The sequence below is a fragment of the Pteropus alecto genome, unplaced genomic scaffold, assembly GCF_000325575.1.
Source record: "Pteropus alecto unplaced genomic scaffold, ASM32557v1 scaffold3, whole genome shotgun sequence".
NCBI lineage: Eukaryota > Metazoa > Chordata > Mammalia > Chiroptera > Pteropodidae > Pteropus > Pteropus alecto.
The window spans coordinates 64,206,143-64,226,463 of NW_006442484.1; the positions used below are offsets into that span (position 1 = coordinate 64,206,143).

Consider the following 20,321-nt stretch of genomic DNA (forward strand, 5'->3'; position numbering starts at 1 on the left):
CTCGCTTCAGATTGAAAGAGACACAGACTGAAAGTAAAGGGATGAAAAAAGATGTTGCATGAAAATGGAAACAAACAAAAAAAGCTGGGGCAGCAATACTTAAACCAGAGAGAATAGACTTTAAACAAAGGCTATAACAATAGACAAAGAAGGACTCAGTTATCCCACTTCTGGGTATTTATCTGAAGAGACCCAAAACATTGCTTTGAAAGGACATGTGAATTCATATGTTCATTGCAGCATTATTTACAGTAGCAAAGATATGGCGGCATCCTGGGTGTCAATCAATGGATGAATGGATAAAAAAGAGGTGGTATGTATACACAATGGAATATTACTCAGCCATACAAAAGAGTGAAATCTTGCCATCTGCAACAACCTGTATGGGCCTAGAGAGTATTATGCTCAGTGGAGTAAGTCAAAGAAAGACAAATGTCATATGTGGAATCTAGAAAGCAGGTTAACAACAGATACACAGAGCATTTTGATGGTTGCCAGATTGGGGGTGGGCAAATGAGTGAAGGGGAAGGGATTAAGAGGTACAAAGTGGTAGTTACAAAATAGTCATGGAGACATAAAATTTAGCATGGAGAATATGGTCAGTAGTATTGTAATAACTATGTGTGGTGTCAGATGGGCACTGGATTTGTCGGGGTGATCACTTCATAAGTTACATAAATGTCTAATCACTGTGTTGTACATCTGAAAGTAATATATTGTATGTCAACTATAATTGAAAAAATAAAAATATGAAAATGAAAATAAACAGACTCATGAATCTCTGGGAAGATGGGGGAGTGGTAAATGCACAGATGCGGAGATAAAATGAAAATAATATAAAGTGATAAGATTTCAGATCCATTGATATAAGGCGTAAAAACAGGTATAGAGTATGTTTTGCTAAAAGTCAAGAGGACATTTAAAAATCCCAGTCAGTGATAGGGTTGGGATTAGAAAAAGAGACTAGAATAAAGATTATGTAACCAGCAAAAAAAGGACCATTCAAGACAGGCTGTTTGAAGCACTTGTAAAATTTCCCTAGAAAGATAAAGAATACATATTTAGCAAGTAGAAAAGGAAAACTTAAAAAAGAGAAAGAGGGAATAAAGAATTGAGATACGAAAAAATATATAAGTCCTGTAAAAAATTTATATATGGTCATTATTAGCTGTATGACTGGTCAGCTCCTTTTTCTGATCCTCAATTTTCTCATATGTAAAAGAGGATAATGATAGCTTATCTTATCACTACGGTACAAGTTACATAAGATGTGAGCAGCAATATGGTTAAATGCTCGAGCTCTTGGGCCAAACAGGTTCAAATTCAACTCCTATCATTTAATGGCTATGTGACCTCTGATTGATTTGATCCTCAGTTTCCTCATCTGTGAGGATTGGTTTATATAACCCAAGTAAAGTGCCTGGAACACTGGGATCAATAAATATTAATTATAACTATAGGAAGCTTTAGAAAAACCAAAAGGAAAGAAGGCACTAGATGATCCAATGGGACTTGAAATAAGCTCTTTGGATAAATGAAAAAAATAAATAAATTAAAAAAGGAAAAGATGGCCATCACCAGTGAGTGAGAGAGGTTAACCTCCTATCTTTAACAGTGATATTGAAGAGGGAAATGTGATTCCCCTACACCTAAAACTTGAATGTTTCAGGTAAAAGAGTAGACTAAAGATGCATTAGCTCTGCTAGGCTGCCTGATCCTCAGAGGTTAGGAAATGAATATAACGAAGCCTGTTTTAGCCAGGGAAGTAGAAGTAGAAAAGTAGAAAAGTATCCTGTGGTTAAAGTCTTATCACAATAAATCATTATTCCAATCTTCAGAATCCAAGATTTTAAAGATATAGTATTATGCATCAATTTGAACTTACTTTCTAAATGAATCTTTTAACAGATTTTTCAAAAGACTGCATGAACAGTTTTTCCATTAATTAAATATCTACTGATAATTTGTGGTAGATTCTTAAATGTAATGCTAATTTAATTTCCTGTCCCCTCCTCTCTCACCTCCCTGCAACACACACACACACACACACACACACACACACACACACACACACACACACACTCCTCTACTTAAAAGAGACCAATAGCTTTACACTTAATAATACTAAATAAAAATATCTATTCATAGATCATAGTTAAGATTTAACTTTTTTATCATCCTTAAATAAAGTAAAGGAACATTAAAAATAAAAATAACTCTGAATTAGGTCTAAGTCTTTTCTTCAGAGTATTATAAAATATATACTCAAACTATAATGAAATGCATATTTATTCTTTAACAAAAAATGAAACCCACTTAAAGCAAATTATTAATTTTCTATTTGAGATATAACCACCCTGTTTTTTAATTATCTTAATAATAAATATAAAAAGTGAATTCGTTTCTTAACCTGATGTTAAAATGTCTTCAGAACCCTCTTCAAATTTGCTTTCAAGTATCTCATTGGTATTACTTTCCTGGAAGCAAAAAAAGAAAAAAAGAAAATATACCAGAGAAATGTTTAAAGGCTAAAACATTTTTCTCCACCTTCATAACTTTTAATACTTTTTAAAAATTTATAGAAGACGAGAAGGAAATGAGTTTGTGAGAAAAGCAAACCAAAAAACTTTATTTTAAAGAGAGGCACACACTGGCTAGAAGTTGAAGTTCCAAGGAGAGGAAAGTCAAGAACTAATAGGGTATTTGAGTGACAAATGTATGAGAGAAAAAGATTACCAGATAAATGATATAATGTAACTTTAAGGAGTATGAGAAGATTCCCCCCAGGACACATAATTTTTTATTGAAATACATTATGCCCTATGAGTTGAAAAATCATGTTGATCTTTACAAAATTCCAAGAAGAATTATAAGGTAGAGTGATCACTGGTTCTTATAAAATACTGATCTTTCAATAAGAACCCAAAGTTCACAGTCTTTTTAATGAAAAACATCCCAAATTTCCCCTAAAATATCAATTCTGTATTAGTAAATGTTAACCAATTTATGCTACGGCAGCACAACTCTGCCCGATAATCGAAAAGGCATCGAAAATCATGAATATGTCAATATGTTTTAACTACCATTTCAAGGCTGTGATCTTAGTCAATGTTTTATCTATCTAACTGAAATGTCAGGTCAAAATGTATAGGTTAGATTGCATTTCTAAATATTAAACCTTATTCATTAATCTGATAAATGTCTAGCACCTAAAAATTATAGAGAACTCTTACAATTCAATAATAAAAATACAAATAGCCAAATTAAAAAATCAGCAAAGAATTTGAATAAACATTTATCCAAAGAAAGAAGATATACAAATAGCCTGTAGGCACATGAAAAGATGCTCATATCACTGGTCATTACAGAAATGCAAATCAAAACCACAATGAGATACCACTTCAAACCCACTAGGATGGCAATATTTTTTTTTTAAAGGAAAATAACAAGTGTTGGAGGAGATGTGGAACCCTCCTACATTACTGGTTGAATGTAAAATTGTGCAGCTGCTGAGGAAAATAGTTTGGCAGTTCCTGAAAAAGTCAAGTGGAATTACTATGTGATCCAGCAATTCAGCTCCTATGTATATACCCACCAAAACGAAAAACATGCTCACACAAAAACCTGCACATGAATGTTCAAATCATTATTCATAATACGTACAAAGTGAAAACAACCCAAATGTCTATCAACTGCGAATGGATAAATAAAATGCGTTATATCTATACAATGGAATATTATTTGGCAATAAAAAGAAATAAAGTATTCAAACATGCTACAACAAGAATGAACCTTGAAAACCCTATGCTATACCTGAATCTAATTTAAAAAAACATTATGCTAAGTGAAAGAAGCAAGTCACAAAGGACCATATATTGCATTTCATTTATATGAAATGTCTAGAATCTATAGCAACAGAAAGTAGATTCATTGTTGCCTAGGGCTAGGGGGGCATGGGATTTGGAGGGTATAGCTTATGGGGTATGGGGTTTCTTTTGAGGATAATGAGAATGTTCTAAAACTGATTGTAGCAGTGGGCACGCAACTCTGTGAGTATAGTAAGGGCCACGGCATTGAACACTTTAAATGGGTAAATTGTATGGTATATAAATTATATCTCAACAAAGCTGTTAAAAAACTATATCTTATAAATTATTAATCAATATTTATTGAATGCCACATTATCAAAATAATAAAATGCATGAACCATGAATAACATTTTATAATTGAGAACATGAACACTATCTGATCATCATTTTTAATTACCATAATCTTTTTTAAATAAAAAGTATTAAAAACTATGTATGGGAGAATGAATTATGTTAATTACCTTAGGTCGACTATGTTCCAATTTTGGGTTAAGAACTCCTTCTAAATATGTAGCTTTTTCTCTCCATGTACTCAGATCTCTATACTCTTTTTTCATTTTTTCTAGCCTAAAGAAAGAAATCATAGCATTATAGTTTAAAAAAGCAAGTGACAGAAGAATATATATGGTAGATTCAAAAAGAATTTATACAGTATGATCCATTTTTAAAAGTGCTAAAAGAAGCAAACCAACAATATACTGTTTAATGATACGGTAAAAGAAAAAAGAATGATTACAACAAAAAGCAAGGAAGTAGTTATCTGGGGAGAGTTGGGGAGAGGGATGTAATCTTATAAGGTTACACAAACACATTTCTGATATTGGGGATGCTGTATTTCTTAAACTGAATTATAAATACGTAGGCAATATTCTTATTTTTATTTAAGATATACACATGTGTTTTGGAAATTATTCAATATATATTGGTCTCAATATTGATGAAAGAGAAGAATAAGTTTCAAATTAAACAAGATAAAACTCCAGAAACAGAACTTAAAGAGAGATAAGTGATTTACCTGATAAAGAGTTCAAAATAACGGGTCATAATGATGCTCACAGAGGTCAGGAGGAAAATGCGTGAACGAAGTGAGACTTTTAATAGAGATGAAAATAGAAGAAAGTACCAGGCAGAATTATAGACCTGCACAATACAATAACTAAACTGAAAAATTCAGAGGGGTTCAAGAGCAGACTAGGTGATGCAGAAAAAAGATCAGTGAATGCAAAAATATGAAAGTGGATTTTATCCAATTGGAGCAAAAAAAAAATTAAAAAGTGAAAATAGCTTAAGGGACTTATGAGACACCAACAAGCTGACAAATATATGCATTACAGGCAAACTAGAAGAGAAAGGGGCAGAAAACTTATTCAAAGAAATAGTGGCTGAAAAGTTCCATGATATGTGGAAAGAAACAGATGCCTAGATCCAGGAAGTCCTAAAAAAGATTAATCCAAAAGACCCACACTGAGAAACATTATAATTAAACTGTCAAAAATGAAAAACAAGGAGAGAATTTTCATCTTAAAAGCAGCAAGAGAAAAACAACTTGTTACACAAAAGAAAGCCACCATAACATTATAAGCAGATTTTTCAGCAGAAACTTTGTAGGCTAGAAGGAAGTGATATGATATACTCAACTGCTGAAAGAAAAATAACTGCCAACCAAGAATACTCTACTCAGAAGTTGTCCTTCAGAATTGAAGGAAAGATAAAGAATTTTCCAAACAAACAAAAGCTGAAAGAGTTCATTACCACCAGACTGGCCTTACGAGAAATAGTGATGGGGGAGTAAAAATGTAAAGCTTTAGTATGCATTCAAAGTTAAGTCGTTATCAGCTTAAAATAGATTGTTATAAGATGTTTTAGATAAGCCTGTGGTAACCACAAAAAGAAAACAAAACAAAACAAAAAAACAACCCATAGTAGAGACACCGAATATAAAGAGAAAGGAATCTAAGCATATTACTATAGAAAATCATTAAACCACAAAGGAAGGGAGCAAAAGAAGAAACAAAGGAATGACACACAGCCAGAAAAAAAAAATTAACAAAATGGCAATAGTACGTCCAATAATTACTTTAAATGTAAATGTACTAAATTCTCCAATCAAAAGACATAGAGTGGCTGAATGGATTAAGAAAAACCAACACTCACCTACAGACTGCCTACAATGGACACACTTCAGCTCTAAGGACATACACAGACAGAAAGTAAAGCTATGGAAAAGATACTCTATGCAAATGGAAATTAAAAGAAAGAAGAGGTAACTATACTTATATCAGAAAAAATTTAGACTTTAAGCCAAAGACTTTAATAAGAGATAAAGAAGGTCATTATATAATTATAAAGAAGTCAATCCAACAAGAGGACATAACATTTATAAATACTTATGCACCCAATGTAGGAGCACCTAAGTATACAAAGCAAATATTAACAAATATAAAAGAAGAAATAAACAGCAATATAATATAAGAGTATTATACTTTGAACAATGGTTAGATTATCCAAACAGAAATTCAATAAGGAAACATTGGACCTAAAGTATATATTAGGTCAGATGGACTTAATAAGCATTTGCAGAACATTCCATCCAACACTAGCAGAATACACATTCTTCTCAAGTGCAGTGGAACATTCTCCAAGAAAGATCATATATTAGGCCACAAAACAAACCTTAATAAATTTAAGAAGATTTAAATCATACTAAGCATCTTTTCTGACCAAAATTTATAAAACCAGAAATCAATTCCCAGAGGAAACTAGAAATTTCACAAATATGTAAAGGTTAAACAACATGCTACTGAATAACCAGTGGGTCAAAGAAGAACTCAAAAGAAAAGTCAAAAATCATCTTTAGAGAAATGAAAATGGAAATAAAACCTACCAAAACTTGTAGGACATAGCAAAAGCACTTCTAAAAAGGAAGTTTATAGTGATAAATGATTACAATTAGAAAAAGATCTCATATAAACAACCTAATTTTGTACCATAAGGAACTAGAAAAAAGAATAAACTGAGCCCAAAGTTAGTAAAAAGAAGGAAATATTAAAGACCAGAGGGGAAGTAAATTAAATACAGACCCCCCAAAAAATCAATGAAACTAAGAGCTGGTCTTTCGAAAAACTAAAAACAGAAAACAAAATTAATAAACTTTAGCTAGACTTACCAGGAAAAAGAGAGGGCTCAAATAAATATTTTTTTAAATCACCATATCTGGTACCCTAGGTAGCTAATAAATGTTATTGAACGAGTAGTACATCAGTCTAGAGGATAAAAGGGTTCCTTGGTTATTCAGTTCAATGTTTATAAATTCATTTATGAATCTGAGTAAAACTTATGTACACATAAATTATTTTCTAAATGTTTGGGAGCTCTCTTTCTGGCAATGATGGAATTAGGTTGATGGAACAGGTTATTTCAGACAAACCATCATAATGCACAACTTAAAAAGCTGGACAAAATATTTTTTTAAATTTTTGTTTGAAAGTAGCAGTCAGTTATAAAGGCAGCAAGAATTTGCAGATCTAAAATTCTAGACAGAAAGGAAGTCCAGAGACTTTAAGCCCATAATTTGGTATCATTTCTCCTTTAAGGCATTTTTAGTGGCCAAGAGTTAAGAAGCCAAGCAGAGCTTTAAGATAGATATACAAGGACTGAGGAACAAAAACCAGAATTCAGACTCTGCCAAGGATGAGAAGCCATGATAAACACCTAAGGTTTCAGGTGGGATCCTAAAAGGCTATACCCTAAGCCTAAGTGCCTTCTTCAGAATTGTGCCCTAGCTGCCTTATACTCACCTCAGTCCTGATGCTAGGAATGAGTAAACCAGAAAAAGACTAATCCTTACAGGAACTAAAGCCCCCAAATTCATTTCAATCTTGATCTCAATTGAATTAAAGTGATCTAGGATTGTTAGTGACCCTGGTCTAGCTGGCTGCCAGATGCAAATGTATATCTTCTCTGTAAGTATATACACTCAAGAGTATCTAATTAGTTCTATAGATTTTCAAATACAATGTTTGGCACTCAATAAAAACAACTAGGCATATGACAATAAAATATTTGACTGAAAACTATGAGAATAAAACAATAGAAATAGACTTATCAGGAGGTTCAGATAATGGAATTATCAGAGATGAACTTTAAAATACAAATGATTAATATGCTCAAAGAATTAAGAGATAAGACTGAGGATTTTGGTACAGAAGTAGAAACTATCAAATAAAGAATAATTCAATAACAGAAGAAAATAACTAAAATTAAGAATTTAATTGGTTTAACAGCAGATTAGAAACAAAGAAAAACCAGTGAACTATAAATAGATTTTTTAAAATCTAGACTAAAACATAGAGGGGGAAAAAAGTGATACACAGAGAAGAGGAGACTAATAGACTATATCGTTGAGTCAAGAGGCAGAGCAAGTACTATACTTCCTCCTGTGAAAGAATTTTAATCTAAGTTGGAACTGGAGGACATAAAATGTAAAATCTCATGCATGTGCTCTCAGAAAAACAAAACTTAAGGACTGAAAAACTGATTTCACATAAATCCCAGATTTACAGAAAACTGATAATATTGGAACTTTCTTGAACGATAGGGAATTGGTCAGGGGTTGCCTCATATCAACCTTGGGAAGTTTGTTTACGGTTTCTAGATAATGAAGAAGAAATGACCCAAGTCAAGTTGGTCCTGCAAAGTAAGCTGAATTGAACTTTTTTTGTATGACTGGATGACTGTTTTTATCAGCTCAGGGAATTTTCAAAACTAGTCTCCGTCTGTTTTTTTATTTTAACAGACTCTAACTGAACTTTCCCCTCTTTACATTCCTTGCCCATAAATACAGCCTACCCCAAACCCTCAATGGACTCATTTGTAGTTTGCTAGTTTTCATGTTCTGAATTGTAATTCCTCTATATTTCTGAATAAACTCATCTTTTTTGACAATTTTGAGATTGCCTCAGTTTACCTCTTTATTTAGGTTAATGCTACTTTATAAAAGAGTTCTCACCTCTCTTCTTGTCACAGCACTGACTTTTTAAAACAAACACCTGCATATAATAAGCAAAATTCAGGAATAGCCTCTGAACCCATGAAATAAAGGTTTCTGAACTAATAGCAAGCCCATGTCTCAAAGAAAAATATTAATATACAAATAACACATAAATAAAATTTAAAATTTATTTTGTTTGTTTTTTTTTACCTTTCCCGAGGTTGTTGTTGAAGCTTTTCGAGCCGCACTACAGAAGGCTGGTTGGGTTGGGTAACATTCAGGTCTGGGGATAAGAATGCTGGATATTCTATTGGCTGTGGTATAATAACATTTCTGCAAAATTGTAATAAAGTTAAATATGAAATTATACAAAAGTACACTCTAAAACCGGTGGTAGCTACCACTTTGGAATCATTCTGTTTTTTTTACACTGTAAGCTCATCTATCTGCCTTGAACCATCAGAGGACAGAGCTAGGAAAGAAGACAAAAGTCAACAATCCTGAGAGAAATACTCTCCTGAGTACTCTTCCTACTAAGGTCATGAGCAGCAGGGATGGAAATGGAAAGGACCTGCAGTTCTAAAGAGAAGTGTTTGAGCCCAGATGTCTCTCCTAGTTTCTAGATCCAAATCTCGATCTCATGGCCCAGTGAAAGTGACACATAAAATTAACTATCACAGGTCCACCCCATGTCAACCTGGCACTCATAAACACCTTAAAACATATTTAATCTCCAAATGGAAACAATAACAAGCTCATAATTCCACCTAACATGATACAACTATCCTGCAAATAACCAAAAACTCACTAGCCCCTCTCCAGAAGAGGTAAAGTCCTTGGGTGATGTTTACTCTTCTCCTGGATATCCTAAAACTTAAAAACTATGAGGTAAAGTTAACAATACTTAAATATTATGATATAAAGACAATATATCTTATGTTACATAAAGAGATAAGAGGGAAGACAATATATTCGCTACGTATATGTATATATAAAATATACATGGTAATTGGGCCAAAGTAGCCCACCCAAATGAGAAATATGTCGCCTCCAAAATCCAAAGAGACACACCAGTGTTGTGCCTCTTTTTTGGTTTAGGAGGGGCCAGATACAACTTATCCTTCACCTTAGCAGGACTACCTTGACAAGCCCATACCACTAGATCCTTAAAATTTCACTGAGGTAGAAGGCCCCTGAATTTTGTCAGACTTATTTCCCACCCTCTAACATGTAAATGTCTTACCAATAAGTGTAGAATAGTAGCTACTTCATGCTCACTTGGTCCAATTAACATAATGTGATCACTATAATGAACCAGTGTGACAATGAAGATTCTTGTAGAACTAAAGTATGACATAGGGCTGGTATATTGCTGGCCTTGCCAGCAGAAATCAAACTGCTTCTTTATTAATAAATATGGAGGAAAAAAGCACTTGCCAGATTAACAGTTGTAGACCAGGTACCAGGGCATGTGTTAATTTGTTCAAGCAATAAAACCACATCTGGTACAGCAGCTGCAATTGGAGTTACCATCTGGTTAACTTACAATAATCTACTATCATTCCCTAAGATCCATCTGTTTTCTGCACAGGCAAATAAGTGAGTTGAATGGGGATGTGATGTGAATCACCACCCCTGCATCTTTCAAGTCCTTGATGATGGCGTTAATCTCTGTAATCCTTCCAGGAAGGTGGCATTGTTCTTGCTTTACTATTTTCCGTAGTAGAGGTAGTTCTATTAGTTTCCATTTGTTCTTTCCCACCATAATATCCCTCATTCCACGGGTCAGGGAACCAATGTAGGGATTCACTAACTGCTGAATATATCTATTCCAATTATGGATTCTGGAATTGGGGAATTAACCATAGGATGGATTTGGGGACCTACAGGACCTGGTGTGAGAAGGATCAGAGTTAAAACTCCATTGATTACCTGTCCTCCATAAACCCCTACTCTTGACTGGTAGACAACAAAGATATGTTGGGTCTTCTGGAATTAGCATCAGTTCAGAGCCAGCGTCCAGTAGTCCCTAATGCACAGTTACCCTGGTAAAAAGCTGTAGTTCCCTTTGGGGAAAAGCTGGGAGAAAAACCAACATTATAAATTTTTAGCAGTGTATGAGGGTCTCTCCTCAAGGGGACCGGGCCTCTCCTTCACTCAAGCTATAAGCTGGCTCAAGCTGGGAATTGATTGAGGAGCTGTGACTGTTTTTGATTCAGGTTTGACTTTTGTTCACTTGACTTAGAACTTTTCTGCTTATACAGATAAAGTAAGAATTTAGTAGGCTTCCTATATATATCATTTCTAGGAACATCATGATCAACTAAGCCGATGTCATAGGTCTGTATGAGTCAGACTATTCTGATTGCTGCTTTGACTCTACTGTCCATTACAGTAACCACTCCCACCTTGCCTTTGGCAGTTGAGTGCCATCACTTGGCCCCTGCTACTTTGGAATTCAATTACTCGCAATTCATTTAGGTTTTCCAGTTCAGTGACTGTAGTTCCCACTGTAAGGTCTGGGATGAGCAATCATAGAGCTCTTTAAGGATGGGCCTCCCCTTACAAATTTCTTTCTCACAGTCATGGTGAAAGGTATATTTGCTGGAGCCTCCCAGGGTGAGTGAGTAGGTCTTAAACAACAAATCCACTCTAATCTTTCTAAACCTTTGAATCCCTTCCTCTACATCAAACCAAGACAGGTCTGGCATTTCCAATTTGCTCGGGGGCATCTTTTGGTCCATGTCCAACCAACCAACCAAACTGTCAAAGTCCTTTCTAACTCCCCAAGCTGCAGCATTAAATGAAGAATCTCTACTTAGTGAGCCTATATCAATAAATTTTTTATGATCCAACTTTCAGTTCCTTCCACCATTATCACACACCCTTAATATCAATTTCCACACATGTTCCCTGGATTTCTGTCTGTATAAATTAGAAAACTCAAGTAGTTCTTCTTGGAGTGTAGCTCACCTCCTCATGGGTCACACTTTGTACCTTACCTTTAGGGGCCTTCTGGGACTTTAGTCTAATTATAGGCCTAGAAGCAAAGAGAGATGGTAGGGGTAGGTCCTGAGGAGAACCAAGATGTGTGGCAACTGTCTCAGAGGAGGCTATTAGTGTTTCCTGAAGCAGTGTAGGGTGGAAAGGCCACTACGCCTGGGAATGGTGATGTCACTTTTGCTGGGGGAGGTGAGGTCTCTTCTAGTGGAGGTTGAGAGGTCACTTCCACTGGCAAAGAAGATACATCAGAATTTAGGGGCTCACCGTCTCCAGCTTCGTTAGGGTCTTCCTCCATGTTCCCATTCCAACTTTAAGTATCCCATTTATTCCCAATTAAGGCCCTCACTTTAACAGTAGACACTGGGAGTTCAGCTTGTGCTATAAGTCAGCCAGTCACAAGAAGAAATTCTGGGTTTGATTTTTAGCAATCTTAGTTCTATGGCTACAAGATAAGGGTCCTTCAGGGCACACATAAAAGATTTCAGGTCATATATGCAATGCTTGAGCTGAGAATCTGAATCCTTGAACTCATCCTTTTCTTTTTCAACTTTGTCCAACAACATTAAGAGTACCCAGCCAATATCATTATATTCCCTAGTTTGACAGAAATGTTAAAAAGTATCATATACACAGTCACCCAGATCTTTGCTTCTTATAAATGGTTGATTAGGAGCACCTAGGGATGATACTTTGCATATCTCTACTGCCAGATTATGCCATAGATTATCAGTGCTCTTTTTACTACTGGAAATGGAGTCATTAGAGTCTTTAAACCTAATCAGATTAAAGAGTTAATTCCATAAACAACAGAACCAATTCGGGTAACTCATCCTTAACAGTCTGTTCCTCTAGAGCCACTCTTAGTATCAAAATATGTATTAGAGTTGACTAGAGAAACATCCAATACATGTTTATTGAGTCAATAAATAAGTGGATAAGGAAATAATGATCAATAAATATAAGAAAAACATTCCACTTTACTATTTCAACAAACATCAATATCAAATGAACAAAATTTATTTTTAATGATAATACCTAGTGTTTGGTGAGACTATATAAGAGAGTAAACACTTGGGAATATAATTTCCCATCCTATAACTAATTCTCTCAATTCCATTTCGGAAATTTTCCATTTCTTATTTTTAGCACTATAGATTACATCTCTCCCTCAGGTACTCAATTTTCCTTGATGTATTTTTACTGTTAAAATTTCAAGACTGGTTGACATACTATATCTTAAGTTACTTTTGGTGTGCTAATGATATTTTTGACCATAGACAGACCTTTTTACTGAAGATTTGGAAGTAACAAACGAAGTGTGTGGAAGTGGGGGCAGCACTACTGTACTGCAGAGCAGAAAACGGAAAACTATTAAATGCCTTGATTTTAAAAGTCCCTCACCTTCTTCCTACAAGAGGAATATCTCACTGGCTGACTTTCCTCATCGGGCTGTTCCTCCCTTCCCTCTTTCAGCCATGAAATTGGTATCCCCTCTCTTCTTTTCCTCATTCCCTCACCTCTTCTCTCTCCAGGGCTATTCCCAGAAACTCAAAATTTCTCTCTCCTTTTTAAGCAAAACCCTTCACTGTTCTCTTTACCCTTGAGTCTGATCCATTCTGGCCATGTCTTCACACAACCAAAATGCTCCATCAAATGGATTAAATGTTTTAAATCCACATGATCTGACTGTGTTAATAAGATTTCAAACACTTACGTCTCAGGGTCTGTTCTTTCTGGAGGTGGTGCAATATTCATAAACATGGATGGCTCAATAATTTTCTGAAGAGGTTTTAACTGAAGGAAATGATAAGCATATTTTAATACTGTTTAGTTACATATGCTCCAGGACTACTAAATGGGCCTTAAATGATATATATAAGGAGAAAAGGAATTAAGAGAGGAAGAACTAATATTTATTCAGTACTTACTATCTACCAAGAATTTTATATTTTTGATATTATTTAATCCTCTCAATAATCCCATGAGGTAGATAACTGCTTATTTTACAGATAATACTGAAAATCAGTAATTTGTTCAAGATGACCCAATAGGCATGAAAGCCAGGATTTGAATGCAGCTTTGTCTGTCCCCAATGCAGTACTCTTTTCACATCATCATGACAGGTAAGTAGGGGACTATATTACTGAAAAGTCCATAGACATAAATTCAAGTTGAATTTTTACTTCCCACTCTTTTCCATAAAATACCTTTGTGCTTTGTTTATAGCAGAATCCACTTACATACAACAATACTTGCTCAGTTTTATTTGAGAAGGATATAGCTCCCTGAGGATAGGATTCTTACATGTTATACCTACATTCAGATATAAAACCCACCTCTGAAGTTAGTGCTCATAAACTGTGACTGTCACAAAAAAGACTAAACCATTAGGGGCCCCTATAAGACCTAATTCATGATAAAAAAAATAATAATAATAAAGATAATATGCAGAAAGAAAAGAAAGATTAAAGCAGAGAAAGAAAAAAGCTTATTATGCCTAGTGGCTTTCATCTCTATATTACTTACTTCTGACTTGAAATGCATTAAAAATTTGTTATGCTATACCATAGACAAAATTTTTAAATAGATTTTACACAGATTTCTCAGTTAACAAAGTGGTAAACTTTTTAACAAGACTGTATCCACTCTCAGTTTGGTAATTAAAGAAACAACTAAGACTATAAAAATAGAAAAAAATAAAAATGAAAGATTATATGAAAAATATCAGGGTCATTTCCCCCATATAACAGCAGCATTAATGAGACTGGATTCATAAATGCCCCAAAGCCGTGATAATGCCCAGAGATATCAAGAATTCTTTAAACTCTTGATGAGAATATATGTTGGTACAACTTTTCTACAACAATTACTTCCAATAATTTCCATTCTAGGAATCTAACCTAAGTCCATAATGAAAGAAAAACTTTCACTGCAACATAGATATATGTAGTGAACTTAAAAGGGCAGGCCAAAGCTAGGAAGATACTGGGCATAGCGCTTTCTTGATGAACCAAAGAGGCTACAAATAATACCAGATATTGAAACAACTGTGGAAGAAAGGACCATATTTGGTCAGAGTACAAAATGTTATCCAAATAACATCAATGACTCTATTTTTAATAAGTATTTTTAGATATAAAAATCCACACTCACTTTTTGAATACTTAAAATAATTTTGTTTTCAATTATATAAGATTGTGTATACACACACACACACACACACACACACAAAAGCAATTTTTATAATAAGGACATTTTCAATAAAAGGTCATTATTTTAAAATGCATAAGCAAATAATAATAATATAAAGTTTCAGTTTTCTTTAGGCAAAACAGCATTCTTTTAAATATATTTATTTTAAAGAATTTATCAAACTGGAAAGGATAGAGGCTCAGAAGAGAGCAATCTGACTAAAAAGCTGCAGTACAATAATTTTTAAAAGGTGAACCAACCTGATGTGAATATCCATAACCAAAGTTTCCATAGGAGAACATAAATTCTACCTCCATCCTGCAGATAAACTGAACATTGGGCAAATTTATGTTATTGTTTGATCAGAAAGATATTTTAATGGAGAAATGATAATAAGTGATATTTTTATTTCACAAATCTTTAAGTTAGAAAAACAAAGCATGAATCTCCTGATTGAAAAAACAAACATTTATACAAGAAACTCCTATAGAAGAATCTATAGAGTTCCTGAAATGTTAACAACTTTTATGTGAAAGTTAAGGAATATTATATGACTAAAATATAGAGAATATCAATTTACAATTGTTAATAGGATTATGCTGAGATACACATATATGCATATATATTCATATACATGTATATATTTTTTGAAGTATTTAGTCACACTTCTCCCATCTCCACTTCCATTTTCAGAGACTATTTTGATTCAGACAAGTGATTTCATGTCTCTGATCCCACCTTGCTTGTAAGTTAAACGAAGGAGGGTGTCAGAGGTTATAACCACAAATGTCTACCATTCTGTTTTTTACGTCCCTTGTCCCTGTTTTGGCTATTGGCGGCAGAAGCCTCTCTGAATAGATCGATTAATCAAGACAATAATTTTTAAGTACTTAAAAAGAAATTCAAGTAGAAACTCCTCAAAAAGAAAAATATTTCCTCAATGGGTAAGGGAGGATCCTGAGGCTGTGCAGTCAATGAAGGGACTAGAGGCATTTTACTCTCTTACCAATAATTTCAAATTTTCTTGTTCACCATTTAGCAGTAAGAGCAGCATTTTTTTAAAAAGGTGGAGATGAAGATTTTGTGAGCAAATATTGTACTTTTTATTTAATACATTTCCATTAATTTAAACAGTGACTAGCAGATAACAAAAGAATAAAAACAGTATCAGAGGCTACAAACAATATCAGAGTAAAGTTGTATAAAATGTTAAGTATGTGCACTAAACTTTGAGAATTTCAATAAAGTTCTTACTGTGTTTTTATTCAACATTTGAAATTCTTCAGTAAAGCACCTTTTCTAGAAAAAAGTAATAAATAATAAAGTTCTAAAATATAAACTCACTCATTAGTCACCGTTATATAATCTAAACCATTTCATAAATTTTTAAAAATCGGGTAATGATTTTTAATGCACATATTTATTATTTAATAGCTAAGGTACAAGTATGACATTTGGAAGAACATTAAAAATTTGTTGTACCAAAAATGGATGTTAATATTTACATTTCTTTTAGACAAAAAATATTCCTGCTAGTTACAGTTCCCCTTTTTGAAAGTCTTAAAAGAACTCCCATGCTTAAACTCCTTTTGAAGGGTTAAACATAAATCTACATGATAAGCTGACTTCTGACAGAACTTGAGTGTTTCTCTCATCTCTCAGGGACTGCTGGGATTTTTTAACCAGGTAAACCTTTGGTATCCTTGGTCACCATCTCTGGTCATTTCTGCTGAGCTGTCAGTCCTCCTGCCTAATCCAACATCCCACAGTTCCTTTTCTTCCTAGCATTTTCCACTGTGGCTCATGGGATTCCCATTCCATGATTAACAACCTTACATCTTTAACTGCTCCACTAAACATTCCAATCCTTTGCTTTACCTGAGACCTGGCTTACCACTAAAGATGCTGCTTCCCTTACAGACTCACGTGAAGGCCCATATATCTCAAGGTCAGGAGGGGAAGTAACATCCTCCACACTCCCTTCTATTGCCTTCATGTAGCTATAAACAGTTTTCTTCTTTTAAGTCTTATGCTATCTGGCATGTCTTTCAGACATTCTGGTCACTAATTCTCATTTAGTGAAGTCTGATACCTGGTTCACACATCCTTTGCACTCCAAAAACATAATTATCCACAAGAATCTATTTAACAGCTGGCCTCTCAGTTCCTAGTAATGACGGAAATAACAGGTGGGTACAATGGCAGACATCGCACAGAATTAGCATCTCATAAACAGTAAGTTCTCACTCAATATAGTTGATAGCGCCTGTGACTTCAAGTGAAATGACGTACAATGGTACCACCAATACCAAAGACCAATCGATATAAACCAAAGCTAAGTTACTATGGCATCTCATCAATGTCATATCAAAATGACATTATTCAAGGACCCACTGTAAGTTCTTCATATAAAATCGCAAGATTTCTCAGAAAATTTATAAATAACTAAAATTGAAAAATCACAGGATTTCTCAGAAAATTTATAAATAACTAAAATTGATTTCCTTAATGACCCTGTCAACCTGCTCTTTATAACTTCTAGTTCTTGATAGCGTCCCTTTCCCAAAGTGGGGAGTAGCGAAACATCACACTATTCGAAGACTGCCTTTTGCTTCTTCTTTTCTTTTATAAACTGTGTCTCTGCTTTTGATCAAAGATCTCAACTTACTGATTCATCTCCCTCGTATAAAAGTAAACTTTTAGTCATACTTTTAACTCTTGTAAATAAATGCCTTTGAGGTATTTCTGGAGGTCCCACTCAGATCTGCCCAACTGAGTCTTCGCCGGAGCCAATTAATATATTCATCCAGAATGTGCATCTCATCCCAATCCACTGAATTTTAGGACTTGCCTTTGCTCAGCTCCTCTGGTGAGTTTCAATGTATGGCAATGACCTATTTAGCTTCCTGTCCTGAATTTGGATCTCCTCAGCCCAAAGTAAGTTACATGGCTAAGCCTAGTTGGGGAAATTACATAATGGGAAATTATAGACTACTCAAAGGTATGGATACAGAAAAGTATGGTTCTGTAGGGGGCATTACTATAACAATCTTCTACACCTTTGAATCCTCTATTTCCTTTCTCAAATAATTACAGTGGCTACCAATATGTCTAACTGTTGAATTTATCATCTAGTCCTAGGTTCATCTAGTAAGGATCATATTGCCAAACCAACAAATGCAAATACTACTACAATTCATCCCAAAATTAATAATCACATTCCTTTTTATAATCAATACAGGAATATTATAAACTCCAATACACTTATATGCCTTAATTGACTCTAAGCCTTAACAATTAGCTGATGTTTCTGGTTTCTCCCAGAACCTCAAAGGAACCAAAGATGTATCAGGGACAGGAAGGAATCGGGGATTAATGATTCAAGCTACCAACTAGTTATTTTTTTATAAAGCTATGTAAAACCTATTATGTGATTTGTTTAATCAGAACAATTACATTCAGAAAGCAATTGATACTAATTGGTAATTATAAACAATACATTTGTGTCCTCTCCATGTATATTGGCAGTATAATTGTGTAATCAAATGGCCCTCCCATGCTTCCAGACATGAGCTATAGTTTGGGTCTGATCATTATGTCTTTACGCCTCATCCAAGCACCAGATTTTACCAGTCTGCATGAAGATTTCTACCCTGGTTAGTAGTTCTAGAACTAAAACAAATGGTCTATAATCTATCCCTGCATGTGACCTAAATAGCAAATGAAACAGCTCAAGCTTTAGCGAACATACAGATCTGCATAAATTTGTCGACTGGAATCATTTTAGTTAATAAAATTGTTCTTGACCTTTTACTATATAGTTGTGGTGCATCTGTGCAGTAGCCTATGCATTTTATTGTACATGATAAACATTTCAGGAAAAGTGGAATAATCAGTAAATCAAAAGGCCCTCATGAAAATATGTTGAACATTGTTAGCTACTAGGAAATTGCAAATTAATACCACGATATCACTACACACCTATCAGAATGGCTAAAGTAAAGCATAGTGACAACACAGATGAGGATGTTGAGAAACTGGATCATTCATATATTTTTGGTGGGAACGTACAATGGCACAGCCACTATGGAAGTTTAGCAGTTTCTTTAAAAACTTTACATGCAACCACCTTACAACCCAGAAATAATCTGAGAAACGACCATTTATATTCTTATGAAAACCTGTACATAAATGTTTATAGCAACTTTTTTCATAACAACCAAGAACTGAAAATGACTCAGTGTCCTCCAGTGGGCAAATGGTTAAGCAAACTGTGATACATTCACACCTATGGAGTACTACTCGACGACAAAAAAGGAATAAACTGTCAATCCATGCAACAACCTGGATGATTCTCCAGAGAATTATGCTGATGAAAAAACTCTATCCTAAAAGGTTACATACTCTATGATTCCATTGATATAACATCTTTGAAATGAGAAAATTGCAGAAATGAAAAACAGATTAGTGGTTGCCAAGGGTTAAGGAGGGATAGGAGTGGAAGGGAAGTGGGTACAGCTATAAAAGGGCAACATGAGGGATCCTTGCAGAGACGGAGGCATTCTGAACCTTGGTTGTGATACTGTATTATAGTTTTGAGTTACAAAAATGTAATTCCATCATTCCTTCTGTATTTATTACATCATTCTTCTGTTTAAGAATAAAAAACTTCCCTTTTTCTTCCCATGCTCTCTTTTATTTTTTTCTTTTTTGAAAATCACCAACGGTTCATGGATTTTTCTTATTCAGAATTGTAATGATATTTTTAATGTTCAAATCATCCTGAAACTGGCCAGTAAGAGCCTCTGCAATCTGGCATCTGTACCTTTTGACATAACTCCAACAGTCTTTGAGGGCTTTACGTCCTAACAAATATTCTCGAAAATCTTTTAGATTGTTTATACTTGTTCACTAATCAGTAGGTTTTCTTCTTCTGAGTTCAGGGCAACCATGGCTACTGGAAAGGGATAAGGAGGGTGGGGGGACTTCCTAGGAAGGAGAAAGTGAGAGAGAAGGAACCCCAAAATCTGTGTAAAGACTCTGCCAAAAATTTTGCTGACCCCTAAACAACACATGTACCGGGCAGAGAGCAAACAGCCCAGCTAAGGATAAAAGAACTGAAGTTTATGCTGCCAACTAAGACACAGAATTTGTGGTTTGAGTCTCATTTTAAAACATTTCAGAAAACATAATAAAACATGCTTAATCTTTTAGGTTCTGTCACTACCCTTCCAGAAAATAGATTTTTCAAAAAATTACATTGTTTA

General features: G+C 34.4%; 1 protein-coding gene across 1 annotated transcript in view; it reads right to left on the minus strand.

Moving 5' to 3' along the window:
* C2CD6 (C2 calcium dependent domain containing 6) overlaps positions 1 to 20,321 on the minus strand; it is a 100,604-nt gene that overhangs the window by 54,120 nt on the left and 26,163 nt on the right. The window contains exons 6-11 of the mRNA XM_015596461.2: positions 16,309 to 16,353; positions 15,315 to 15,383; positions 13,577 to 13,656; positions 9,070 to 9,192; positions 4,331 to 4,436; positions 2,411 to 2,477 (exon numbers count right to left, since the gene is read on the minus strand). Coding sequence (XP_015451947.1) covers positions 2,411 to 2,477; positions 4,331 to 4,436; positions 9,070 to 9,192; positions 13,577 to 13,656; positions 15,315 to 15,383; positions 16,309 to 16,353 — 490 coding nt within the window. The remainder of the gene's footprint in view (positions 1 to 2,410; positions 2,478 to 4,330; positions 4,437 to 9,069; positions 9,193 to 13,576; positions 13,657 to 15,314; positions 15,384 to 16,308; positions 16,354 to 20,321) is intronic.